Source organism: Perna viridis, chromosome 10 (genome assembly GCF_037379345.1).
Source record: "Perna viridis isolate PV_CMFRI_1.1 ecotype Kerala chromosome 10, ASM3737934v1, whole genome shotgun sequence".
In the NCBI taxonomy this organism is placed as follows: Eukaryota; Metazoa; Mollusca; class Bivalvia; order Mytilida; family Mytilidae; genus Perna; species Perna viridis.
In genome coordinates, this window is record NC_142454.1 from 35338424 (window position 1) to 35351344 (window position 12921).

The following is a 12921-nucleotide window of genomic DNA, read 5'->3' on the forward strand; positions in this document are numbered from 1 at the left end:
AAATCTTTTACAAATACTTGTAGGACAACATAATATTTAGGGGGGGGGGGGGGGGGGGTTGTTCAGGCTACAGTGCGCTGTTTTATGGTGCCTATGTTTTCCACATCAAATCCAGCTATCTTTCTTTCTTCGGGAAATATTCTGTCAGTGTAACGCTGGTAAACAGTTCTATGCCATAATGGTGTCAGTCAGTCAATAACCAAATTTCGGACATTTTTTATACAAGTAGTACAGACTATCAGTTATGATCTTAAATTGACCTGAAAGTGTGCAAACTGCATCTTCCTTTGAAATACACGACAAACAAACAAACAAAAAAACCCTGTCAAAATGGGTATTTACGAAGATCAGTTTATCGCTTTCAGTACCTCCATATGGAGTTTTTATTTTACAATTTGTTATACCAGAACTTGATTCATGGACTTTATTTCACCATGTAAACCTTCTGGGACAAGATCCTGTTGCTGCAAGATGTCATCACTACGAAAGCTGTGTTGTAGTCACCATGGAACATAGGTATATCCAAGTGCATGATAAAAAACTGATTGTTCATCATGCTTTCCTTACTCTTTTTCTACCTGGGACTTGAAATTTTATGCTCGAGTAGTTCGTCGGGTGTTTCTTGAAAGAACAGTAAACGCTTACCCTACCAGTGCACCTGAAGTTCATGTTACTCATTATACCCCGCAAACGAAGTTACAGGATATACAGATTTTACACTGTTAGGGGCAATGTCTAGTTTGTATGTACTTTTGTTTCTTGTGTATTATTTTGGTTATTTTAGGTACTTTGTTGTGTGCGTCTATTTTCTTTGACTATAGTCATCCTCTCTAGATTATGATCTTTTTATTAACCTTTATTATCCTGGTTCCTTTGTACCAATTGGACAAAAAGTGCTGCATGTATGACTATATCAAGGAGGTCATGATGTATTTCTGTTAAAATGTAGTCTAATTAAAACTAGTTCACTACAGAACGAAGAGCTAGTTTTAATTAGATTCTTTCAAATGCTTCCTACTATATATGTATTCACAGATCAAAAGTCACCCCCTTTATGATATGTACTGTTGTGGCTGAGATATGTACCTTCATAAAAACCAAAATGACATCTCTCATTTATTGCTCACCATTCACAAGTGATGTGCATAGAGGATTATCTAGAACTTTCGGTAATGTTAGAAAAACAATGAGGAGAAATAAATTTTGTAGAAAAAAAATCATCAATATTAATGATAGCTAAGAAAATCTTCATTTGTAGACATGCTTCCTGCAAAATATCTCACAGTATACATTGACCAATCGTACGGTTGAAAAGGTCAACTTTTAGGAATGAGAATATAGAATATATCAGCTAAATATTGCCAGGTAAAGTAATGCCTAATGGAAATACGTATTAAAGAACAGTGTAAGTTTACTATTTTGCATGTTTAAACTTGGAAATACATAACAATATAACAATCTATATATATTACATTGTACACTGTAGAAAAAACTATTTCCATGATCTAGTGTGATAATTATTTAAATTTCCTTTACTTGTTCAAATATACTTAAAATTAGTGAAATAATCATCTTGGAGTTTCATATTCTCACATATATTTCTACCTACATTTTTATTTAACTTTGTTCAAAAGGAAGAAAAGGTTAACTAGTTAAAAGTAAGAGTTTACCTTCAATATAAAATACTATAGAGGCATTAATATAAATTGAAACTATACGAAATGTCCACCACAAGATTGGTTTCAACATTTGAACAATTAAATCTGCAACAAAAATATATTATCGGTGAGCAAGTTTCTTTTTGTAAAGAAATCAAATATGTGTGTTGCACACATTGTTTATTTTTTGTGGGGTGCGATTCTATTTCACATAGAAATTGACTTGCCATGAAGCTGTGTAGGCTTTTTTATGAACAGGTAAATCATGTATGTAATGGTCAAATGTACTTTCCATCATCAAATAGGAAGGAGGGTACCAACTAAAGAATTTAGTGGTCATTTTTGTAGTTAAAACAATAAAATACCATATTTGCATTCATAAGTGTCAAGTCCAACAAGTCGTTTTGGTTATTAAAAAATCGGGAATTTTGGGTCTACTTGTCAAGGTCTTGTGTAAAACATCCATAGATTCATTTCTGTGCTAACAACGTCACTGAACAATGGTAATGTTGTTGCTGGAAGTACTTGGAAAATTTCAAAAGAGATTGAAGTCCAACCAATCACATATTTAAACTTATTATTTGACATTGGAATGACAAGAGTGAAGCAATTTTTACAGAAAAAAATAGGTTGCATATACTTCTTAACTATATTTAACAACTAATTTCTTTTTTATTGAAAAACAAGCATTATATTGTTCAGGAAGAAATGAATTAAAAAAGTAAAACGGGTTTGTCGTAACATGAAAATGTTGCGTTTTCATATGACTGCAAAAAAAAAATGTGGTTGAAAAATGGTATGGGGCTGTTGTCGTTGTACAAAGTGATACACGATTGCACCCTTAAAGACATTTATACATATACTGAATTATCAAAATATTGTGCAATATTGTGTCCAATGAGTTGTGTGTCCATAATGAACTGTAAGTCCCTAAGTTTGGTGTGTCAAAAATTAATATTGTGACCATATTTCCTCATGAGTACATAGTTTGACTTCCTGCATATCATGCTGTGCTTATTTTCTATTATCTACACATTAATATTTGAAATTATGTATGAGGATTCATGCAAGTTTATTGCAATTTGTGTTGCTGCATAAATCATAAGAGATTTCAACTGCATGCAGATGTGCAAAAGTTGATAAGATTTTAGTAAAATTAAGATAAAATTAATGATGTTAAGGTGCCCCTGGTGGAGTAGGTATATGCTTTTAAACCCTTTTGGAGCACTCAGTGTCATGCACTCCCGTTTTATTATTTTTTTTGTTTTTTTTTATTTTTGGGGGTTCATAAAGCAAGTGCTTTAGGGAACTACCATTTTATTTTAATAAGGGGTTTGGATGAAGTTTTAAGACAAAAAGACCAGGTTTCTCACTGTTCGAATATATGTATTTAAAAAAAATCTATTGTGCACAGGATCTACATGTACATTTCTCAAAATGTAAAATTAGAATAAAAATTCCATCGAAGCAAACCGTCCTTAAAACTCCTTAATACTGTATATACATGTATATGTTCTTATTCTGCTCTCTACATTGTGTATGTAAGTTGCCTCTGTTTTCCAGTTTTCACAAGGTTCTTTGTCATATACCTTGGATTTGTTCATCATATTATGTATTGTTTCCTTACTCTTTTCTTTTTAAGATACTATAGAAGTGATCAAAATAAATTACTTGCCGGCTGACCCCTAGGCCATATTAATTACTTCAAGACCATCTTTCTAATCCTATTTCTGTTGTACTTTATATAAATGATCAAAAGAATTAGCTTGTCTGCCCCCCACCCCCCCTTCTTTTCCCTCTTTCTAATGATAATTTAGAAGCGATAAATTAATTATATTCTTTTTATTTTAGTCTTTTAAAGCATAAAAACCATTTCCATTTTTTTCTAACTCGATCCATTTGATAAGAGAAAAATGTCAAAATGAAAGAGACTATAGTATTTAAATTACGAGAATGCGTGTCACATGATCAGTTTAAATATACACGAAGATGGTGGCCTCCAGACAAGAAGAAGCGGTCGTCCGAGAAAAACGTGCTGTAGGTTTGGTATTCAAATTGATATACTTACATAGCAAAATATGTCTACTTTCAAATCATCCACCGTCCCGGATTCTTGGCATGCTGCTGTGGGTGCAATCAGTCGAGTTGTAAAATTTTCCCAAATACTACATATAGGGCATTTTAAGGGATTCAGTGGTGGTTAAAACAAAAAAATATCTCCAGCGCCAAATCCCAAAAGGGATTATCCAGTAAACAGACAGGAGTCTAGACTAGACTAACTTCACTAGTATAAGTAAGGATTGACATTCCTTTTGAACAATCCAAGAATAACAGGCTTTTTTACTTCAAACAGTAATTTTTCTAATACAAAACTCGTGATAAGTGCGTTCTCAACGTGAGAAATGCAATTAAACTCCTTGCAAATACAAATGAATAAATTATTTCAAATTATCTCCCTTTCATAACCAACGCGTCCCTTGGCCTTGCGGGAGGGGTAATACACATTGTAGATTCTGGACATGGCATATTCTTCAATGTTTAGTCTGTGGGTAAAATGAAAAAAAATCAAACCCAAAAGCAAAACTTACTCTGTCAAAGTGTCCATTATCATCGACTCTTTGTCTTTTTGGAACGTGACCCTCATATCCGGCCATTTTTTCGATGCAATGTGCTTGGGAGAGAGGAAGTGTAGGCTCGGTTACGGAATATTCCGGAAAATTATGTACTAAGAGGTTACAGACCACCAATTCAACCAATGAGCATTTGGAACGTACGCAAAAATAGTCCTATGCAGAAATTACCCCTGTTCCTCATAGTGCTGTGAAAAAAGTTCTCATCTCATTTAAAAAATTTAAACAGTTTCTGAAAGGAAAAACATTTCTGTACATTTTATAGGTGCATTTTGCTTCTTGTGATGTGAAGCCTAATCTCCATAATGATTTCTAAATATACCCCTATCTTGTGAAAACACTGGGATTCCCCATGCTATTTACAGACACTTCACTTCCGGTGACCAGTACTGCACTGCAAGTCTGCTAACCCCACATGCCATTTTGAGGATTGTGAGCTGACATATGTACAATCATGCTGATATATAGTCCTCTGCAGGTTAAAGTTAAGGTAAAGTCCAGAGAAGCCATTGAATATTGTGAAATTAGCATAGAAGCCTATGGGAAGTGGAATTAGTGGTTTTTAGCCTAAGAATGGGTGGAAAATTTTAAAACGGATGACCCCATGTTTCGACCAGACAAGTCTGCTTTGTGTGGATTCTTGAAAAAAAATCAATAATATGAAATTTATTCAGGGTTCGCGAATAATATTACAATAAATAACATAAAATAAAATAGGTCTACCCGTATACATGGACTTTAGGGACCATGAATTATTTATCTCCATGCGGCTGGGCAATTGTAATTTTGGAATAATGTAACATAATTGACCACCCTATAATAGATTTGCAAAACCTTTTGACCCCCCCCCCCTTCTACAAGTGCAATGAAATATTCTGCCCATCCCCTCTCTTCTCTGGTTTCATGTTTGTATTGTATAAACTGTATTGTAAGAGATCTTAAGAAATTTATCATATGTAGTTGATCACATACTTTCATTTCTGATTCAAAAACTTTTACAGCAGTTATGGGACATTTGCAGTTCGACATTGATGCTGGCTTGGGTATGTGGCTATGCGTAGGAATCTAAAGTTATTTTCGATTTGTAATCATGAGTTTGTTTATGTATATAAGGACAAATAATTAAGTTATACGTATGTAAATGTTTGTTTTTATTGTTTATTGGACCAAACCCATCCATAAATTTTAGCTTTTGACCAAATTGTTAAATGTTTGTATATTGATTTTCTACGTTCCATTATGATAATGTGAAAGGCGCGTATATTTCTGGTCATGTGAAAACATTTTGTAGTTTCATCCAGTAACAGAAAACACATGTTCCTTTGTTTGGTCATTTTGTTTCAAAATTATTATTAATCTAGTCAACTACATTGTATTCATCCGGTTATTTTTTTAAAACTTTATTGTATGTTGCAGTTATGCTATTAAAATTTTCACACTTAAAAGTTTTAAAAATAGTTTACAGGGAAATGGAAGGGACACTAGGGACTTGATGCAAGTTACTTACCAGCTGACAATCTTTAAAACTTTATTGATATCATTCTTTTTAATTTTAGACGCAAAGATCATGGGAATGCAAAAATAAAAATATCATCTGATAAACGTGCTGATAAACAACTTCACCCGGCCCTTAAGTGTTCTCCTTGTTCGTAATCTCCAAATACTTGACATTTTAAAAAAATATATGGAAATGGAAACTGTCTGAGACACCAGCTATTGAGTGAAAAATGTCAGAAGTGACAAGTGCATTTCATAATAATTTATATATTGCTATAAAAATCATGATCCCTCTAGCTGATTGATTAACTAATAAAGGATTGCCCCCTCTAATGGCTCTCTTTATTTAATGACACCCTACTTTTTTGCCGCCCCCTGGATAAAAATAATGACCGGTCCGTAATACATAACAAGGACTGGTCACTCCTAACATTTTTTTAAGTCTATTTGATATATAACTGTGCCTCCCCGGTCTTTATACTAGGTGAACCACGTGAGGTGAACTTAAAACATATAAGGTTTATACATCACTTGGGGAAAGAGAAATTATCCAGGAAACAAAATCAACAAATTGATTTTGACAGAGTTAAGATAAAAATACAGGGAAGGGTGAGTTCTCAAAACATTGAAATATAATAAAAATGTCAAAATTAGTTATCAGTAATTGACCTTGGGGAAAATTACTGAAATTAGGCGACTTAGCCTTAGCTGTCTAATTTGGTACATCAAATTATTCCCATTTCGCTTTAGTAAGTTTAGGAGCGATATATGTAGGATTTCATATTGTTTGTAAGTTTGTTTGGTTATTTAATTTAATTTTATTTTGTGAATGATTCAGTGGAATTAGTTTGGTTTCTGTTATATTTTTTTCTAGCTACGAATGGCCTTTTTATATTATTGGTTTTTTTTTGTTCGATTTCAATCACCTGTTTCAATTTGACGGATACTATGAATAAAGGCTATGAAGAACAAAATTCAAATTAAATATGATATGACTTAGCACGTCCCAAAGAATTTGAGATAGAGGATACTACAGACACTGTGAAGTCAGCCTCATATCTTGACCTACACTTAGAAATCGGTGGTAAAGGAAAAATATTGACCAAACTTTACGACAAACGTGATGATTTTTCATTCAAAATTGTAAACTTTCCTTTCATCTGTGGCAACATCCCTTCAGCTCCTGCGTATGGAGTGTTCATATCACAACTCATACGTTATGCCAGAGCTTGCCTATACTACGCAGACTTTTTGTATCGCGCTAGGACTAGTCATCACTAAGTTTTATGGTCGTCATCATGAACTCGTGGATCGTTATGGTGTATCCATCTGCACCATGAAAACTGATTTATTCAATGGGTCAAAGTTTTCCTTTTCTCGTTTGTCTACCCCGGACTTGACTTTTTATGAGCAACTCGGCGGGTGTTTCTAGAAAAGCAGAGGACGCTTACCCTACCGGTGCACCTGGTCCATGCTCCCAGTTTTTAGTTCAGTCCGAGTTGCTCCTTTGCTTTTGTTACTTTGTAAGTATGATTTTAGTTACTATATGTTCTTTGCTGTGTATGTCTGTTTTCTATGTCTGGTTTTTGTCCCTGGATTACGTTCTTTTGATTACCGCTATAACCTTGGTTCCCTTGATTACTCTTATAAACGTACAGCAATGAAGATGCTAGATGTAGTTCATCTCACTGCAGTAGTCAGACTGAAGATGGCGAAAAGATCTGGTCGTTCCCCTGTATTTATGTTTTTTATTTATAACTACCCCTTGTAATGCCTTTACAGCGCGAGCACCCACTACCAGGGTAAAAGTAGTGTTGCGTCTACAAATAATAAACCGGACTTTGTATATGTAAACATTTTCGAACACAATTCTTAAAGAAAACTGAGCTTGAAATAAAATGACCATCAATTGTAAAACAATTCAATGAAAATAAAAATTAATCTTAGTTCCTGGCAACAGATGTGCAAAGGGGGGGGGGGGTAAATTGCTCTCAGCATTCCCTTGAGATATTGAACTGCAAATTCCAGACGTGTATCATCATATGCTGGGCAATCCAAAAAGACACGTCCAAGGTCCTTGTACATTCATTTAGTCATCATTTTATTGTTACAAAGCAGATTTATTAAAACCTTTGCCATTCGACAGATTTTTCTTTTTTATTTGATAGTAATTCCATTTTGATAGAAGCAATAGTTTTCACAAACAAACTTATATACCACCAAACCTCTCAAAACTGAACTTCTATACTCAAAGCTGTCAAAGAGAGGGCCTCCCATCCTACCACAACACTTGCCATTCCCGTTGTGGTATTAATTCAATATGGATCCTGAATAATTCGACAGATCCTCTGGAAACCCCCAATTTAAGATTATTATCAGAATGCTATAGCATTAAAGCCTATGATTTTTCAATCCTTCATTTTCTATTTCCCATACTCAGTTAAAATCCAGACTCAATAACAAGAACATAATTGTTGTTACTCAAGAAGAGACGGTACACCTATATACAGATACTTATTACTTGGCAGAGATTCCTCACACTATACGACAAACGCTATGACTTTTCATTCGGTATAGTCAACTTTCCTTTTATCTGTGGCAACATACCTTCAGCACCTGCGTATGGAGTTTTCATATCACAACTCATACATACGGTATGCAGGGCTTGCCGTTCAGACTTTTTGTACAGCATTAGACTTGGGTAGGGATGCTATTTTTTCTCGTATTTGAAAGCTTAGATATTAAATAATTGTACTGTGTCATGCAAAAACTTGTTTGAACTACAGTATGAAGAAAAAATGACAATAACGAGTGATATAGAAGGAAATCTGAAATTACCTTTTTTACCAATTTATAATAATTGTTACCCAAAAGGAAAATCTAAGCATCTGAATTGATCAGATATGTTGGATCATGCATTATGCATCATGAATGCCTAAAATATGAGTTTTTCAGTGTCAATATGCCGTGAATTGCAATTTTGTTTGATACAGAGACTATTTTTCTAGGAGTAGGGGTAATATTTCTTCCACTATAAAAAAAATTTCTTCCACTTTAAATAAAAAAAAAATGTTCATGAAAATTAGTTTATGGTGGGTTTATTATATAGACCTTGTCTGACTAGGTCATCAAAAGAACCCAAGAAGTATTGACTGAAAGTAATAAACAGAAAATACCAAATAAGCCATTTTTTACTGAAGCATAAATACTCTAAGGGTTTTGCCATTATGACATTAAATTATGTCAATTTAAGCGATTTTTCTGTGGGTAGTGCTAAAAATATTTCATTTTTTCTCCAGGTCCCTAAGTGTTACTGCAATGTTTTTTGGTACCATTGGAAAGTTATGATATATGGCTGCCTGATGATATCTAAATATGTCAGGCTACTTTGTTTTGTACAAAGGAGAAGTCAGTAGAATAAAAAGACCCAAAAAATTTTGCCTCAACGAGGTATAGAAAGTGGCAAAAATATACAAAAATGCTTCAGTTTATTTTTTGGTGACAAATTGATTCATAAATGGGAGATATAAGGGTATCTGAAAATCATATTGATGAGTGGGGGAGGGGGGTTATCTCACCCAACATACTACAAGTCATATCAAATCATTCTGAATTTTGATCTGCCAAGTTGTTATTCATGGTATCAGAAAAAAAACAGCAAACAAAAACAGCTGATTAACATCAGCATGTCAAATTTATAGAAAAAAATTAAGACATTCACTAAATCATTTCACAAAAAATCAAAAGAAATATTTAAAAATATGAACAAACAATATATAGGTCTGCATGTACATCATCTTACTAAGGCAAAATGGGAATAATTTTATGTATCATATTTGACAGCTAAGATAAAATGGGAACAAGCTGTATTTTGTGGCCAACAGTGAAACATCCCTGTGTTGCTGGTGTTCCATCTGTTTATGTAATTTTGAACAGACAAATGGACATGAAAATCACTATAGAACTCCGTTTTTTCAGTCATACAAAAGGAGTAAAATACTAGTTTTTGATCAGCTTTAATAAATTCAGTATCTAACAACAATATAATAAAAGGACGGATAAACAATAATTTGTTCATGAAATAAAATGCATTTTGTAACTAAAGCAACACCATACACAACCTAACTGACAAGTGTTCCCAATACAATCTACAGAAGACATTAAAAGCAATTCATCAGGAAGAAATTAAGGTTATTACATAACATTTTCATATCATATGCTTTATCAACCAGAGGTCATGTTATTAGCCCCAAAAGCATCAGGCTCAAAGGATTATAACATGAATGAGGCAGAGAGAGTAATCAAGGGAACCAAGGTTGTAGCGGAAATCAAAAGAATGTAATCCAGGGACAAAGACCAGACATGGAAAACAGACATACACAACAAAGAACATAAAGTAACTAAAATCATACATACAAAGTAACAAAAGCAAATGAGCAACTCGGACTCCACTTAAAATTGGGAGCATGGACCAGATGCACTGGTAGGGTAAGCGTCCTCAGCTTTTCTAGAAACACCCGCCCAGTTGCTGATAAAAGATAAAGCATATGATGTGATAAATACTATGTAATAATACTCCAAAATAAAGTCAAATATCTTGGAAAACATAAACAAGGACTGCTTCCATCATAAAAATTTTCCAGAAATGACTGGAAAAGGGTGTGATAATGCTTCCAAACAATGATAAAGTTCCAGAAATGCATCTTCATCAGCCCCCCCAGTGGCTATTCATTAGGAAACCATTTTTGTTTTAAGATTTATCAAGGGGTTAAATTTTGCCTTTATTTATATCAAATATATGATATACATAGGTATAAAATTTCCTGAAATCCCTTATTTATTCCATGTAACATAACCCAGTTGTTATATTCCACTCACTATTGATCACTACATTAAGAGTTGGAGAGAATTGATGACAGTGAGGGCTTGAATTATTAGTGTTAATGAGTTAATGTAATACCTTAATCTGCTTTCTGGTAACTTCAACTTTTATACTCTCTAGATACCAGTTGTATATGAAATTTTGAAACAAAGAGAATTACACCAAGGTGTTGGATCTTTATCAATATACTTTCAGAGAAGAAGACGGATATACAGTACCTGAACCGATCCGTGCAACAAAAATTGTGATCGGTCATCGATCACTGATCAGTTTCCGGTCAGTCATAGATCCGTCCAAACGATCCATTTAACTGGTGATCGCATCACGTGACCACAGAGCAGTCAATGTATTTTACGGTTTTTGTTGTTTTCATAGTCAATTTTACACATATTACATAATGTAATATATTTAAACATCAATTTATACTTTTATTTTACATTTCTTTTATTTAAAACAAATCTTATGTCATTTTACATAACAAAACTGCAATCAGATTGGTCACCAGTCATCGATCAGTCAGCGATCAATGAGTCAACGGTCATCGATCCGTCAAATCGTTGCACGGATCGGTTCAAGGACTGTACCAGAGAACAAAAGAATCAAGAATCAATGGAGAATCTTCAGTTAATGTGAACTTTGGCCCTAAAAAGAGGAAGTTTGTCATATCTGTAAGGATATTGCATAATATTTAGTTAAATATGTGCTTACTTGAAAATAAAACTTTTTTGCAGTTCATCAAAACATGAAATGGAAACCTTATTGCAAAATGGAACCAAAAATGCTAGATTTTATTACATTATTCTTTGAATGAGAGTTTGGCCACAACTTAAATATTCCAACCATAAAAGCCTATTGTATCAAGACAACAACAGACCAAATATTTAGTTTGTTAAAACATGTGACCCTTATGTCCAGATGGAAAAAAAAACACCTTCAAACCTAATTTTGTATGAAATTAATGAAAGTTTCAAAGAAGCAATACTTTGTGACATCATTTTGACACGAAATCTTTCTTTTCTGTGTTTAGTTATCTTTTTTAACACAAATATATGTTAATAATCTTTTTAGTGGGTAATCTAAAATTTCAGTAAATAATAGGGCCGGAAACTGGTATTAACAAACATACCCCTTTGTGATGTTTAAAAAAAGTATTGTATTTAGTACTTCATTATTAGTATGCAGTGTGTATCCAGTGTATAGGTAGATAACTAACAAGTATTGTCCAGGCAACATAAACAATAATTAAAACAAAAATATCACAAAATAGGAATTCTAGTACTCTCCTTAGTATAAGTAAATGAATAGGATAAAAAAATTGAAAAAAACACTCATGATTTTTTTTACTTTGATTGTGCACAGTAAGTCACCCTGAAATTTAAAGAAATCAATACTGATTGGTGAAATGTCCCATACAAACAAATAAATAAACTGAAAGAGATTTTGTTTCACTTACTTAAAACAAATCATTATAAAAAAACAGCATGAAGAAATTGTAAATTCAAAGAGAACTACAGAATAAGGCTACATCATCCATATTTCAAATCTCATAAATCAATTGGCAAAAATATTATTTGAAGAAATTTATTTCTTCAAGATTTTTGACAAGAAAAAAAAACTTTAAATCTAATTACATACAACATAACAAAGTGCATAAAAACTTGATAGAAACACCTAATGTAATGAAATAACCTTAACAAAGAGCAATAACTCCTATTTATAATGATTTCAGGAGTACAATATTCATTTGCTGTAACATGTTTTTTTTTCTAAAACATCTTAATTGCACACTTATACTATCATGTTGCAAAAACCTATGCAAAAGTTCAACCTAATACATATAATTTCATCATGAGATCTTTACCATCTAGCAGAACATAATATCACATACTGCTGTGACAGAACAAATTTGAAATACTGTCTAGGGGTAACACTTCCTCAAATACTGGACGGATGAATAAAGCTGCTAACTTGTCAAGCAGATTTATGGAAATTAAGAAAACAAATGTTACAATCGTCATGGTCCAGGAAGATGGTAAAGACTACTTCAGAATGGATTAATCCTGAGGCCCGATCCTGTTGGTGAGAATGGATTAACTTTTGCCCACATCAAGGCCTCGTTTGGAGAAACAGCTGATTTTCCATCCTCAAGAAAATAAGCAAGCCCCTGAAAAAAGAAATGTTTGATATATATATGTTTGATACAATTAAATATCTTTAAAAAAAATGTAATAAAGAGCTTTGTGGAGTGCAACAT

The 12921-nt window shown here is 33.2% G+C and overlaps 2 protein-coding genes across 8 annotated transcripts in view; both read right to left on the minus strand.

Moving 5' to 3' along the window:
• Window positions 1–4384, minus strand: part of LOC148605569 (heterogeneous nuclear ribonucleoprotein L-like) — a 31713-nt gene extending 27329 nt beyond the window's left edge. For all 5 annotated transcript variants that reach the window (XM_088550305.1, XM_088550307.1, XM_088550306.1 and 2 more), the window contains exon 1: window positions 4247–4384. In XM_088550305.1, coding sequence (XP_088406431.1) covers window positions 4247–4312 — 66 coding nt within the window. In that variant the 5' untranslated portion in view covers window positions 4313–4384. The remainder of the gene's footprint in view (window positions 1–4246) is intronic.
• A 5401-nt stretch (window positions 4385–9785) lies between these two features.
• Window positions 9786–12921, minus strand: part of LOC148605570 (WD repeat-containing protein 17-like) — a 43489-nt gene continuing 40353 nt past the window's right edge. For all 3 annotated transcript variants that reach the window (XM_088550293.1, XM_088550292.1, XM_088550291.1), the window contains one exon: window positions 9786–12831. In XM_088550293.1, the coding sequence (XP_088406419.1) occupies window positions 12712–12831 (120 nt within the window). In that variant the 3' untranslated portion in view covers window positions 9786–12711. The remainder of the gene's footprint in view (window positions 12832–12921) is intronic.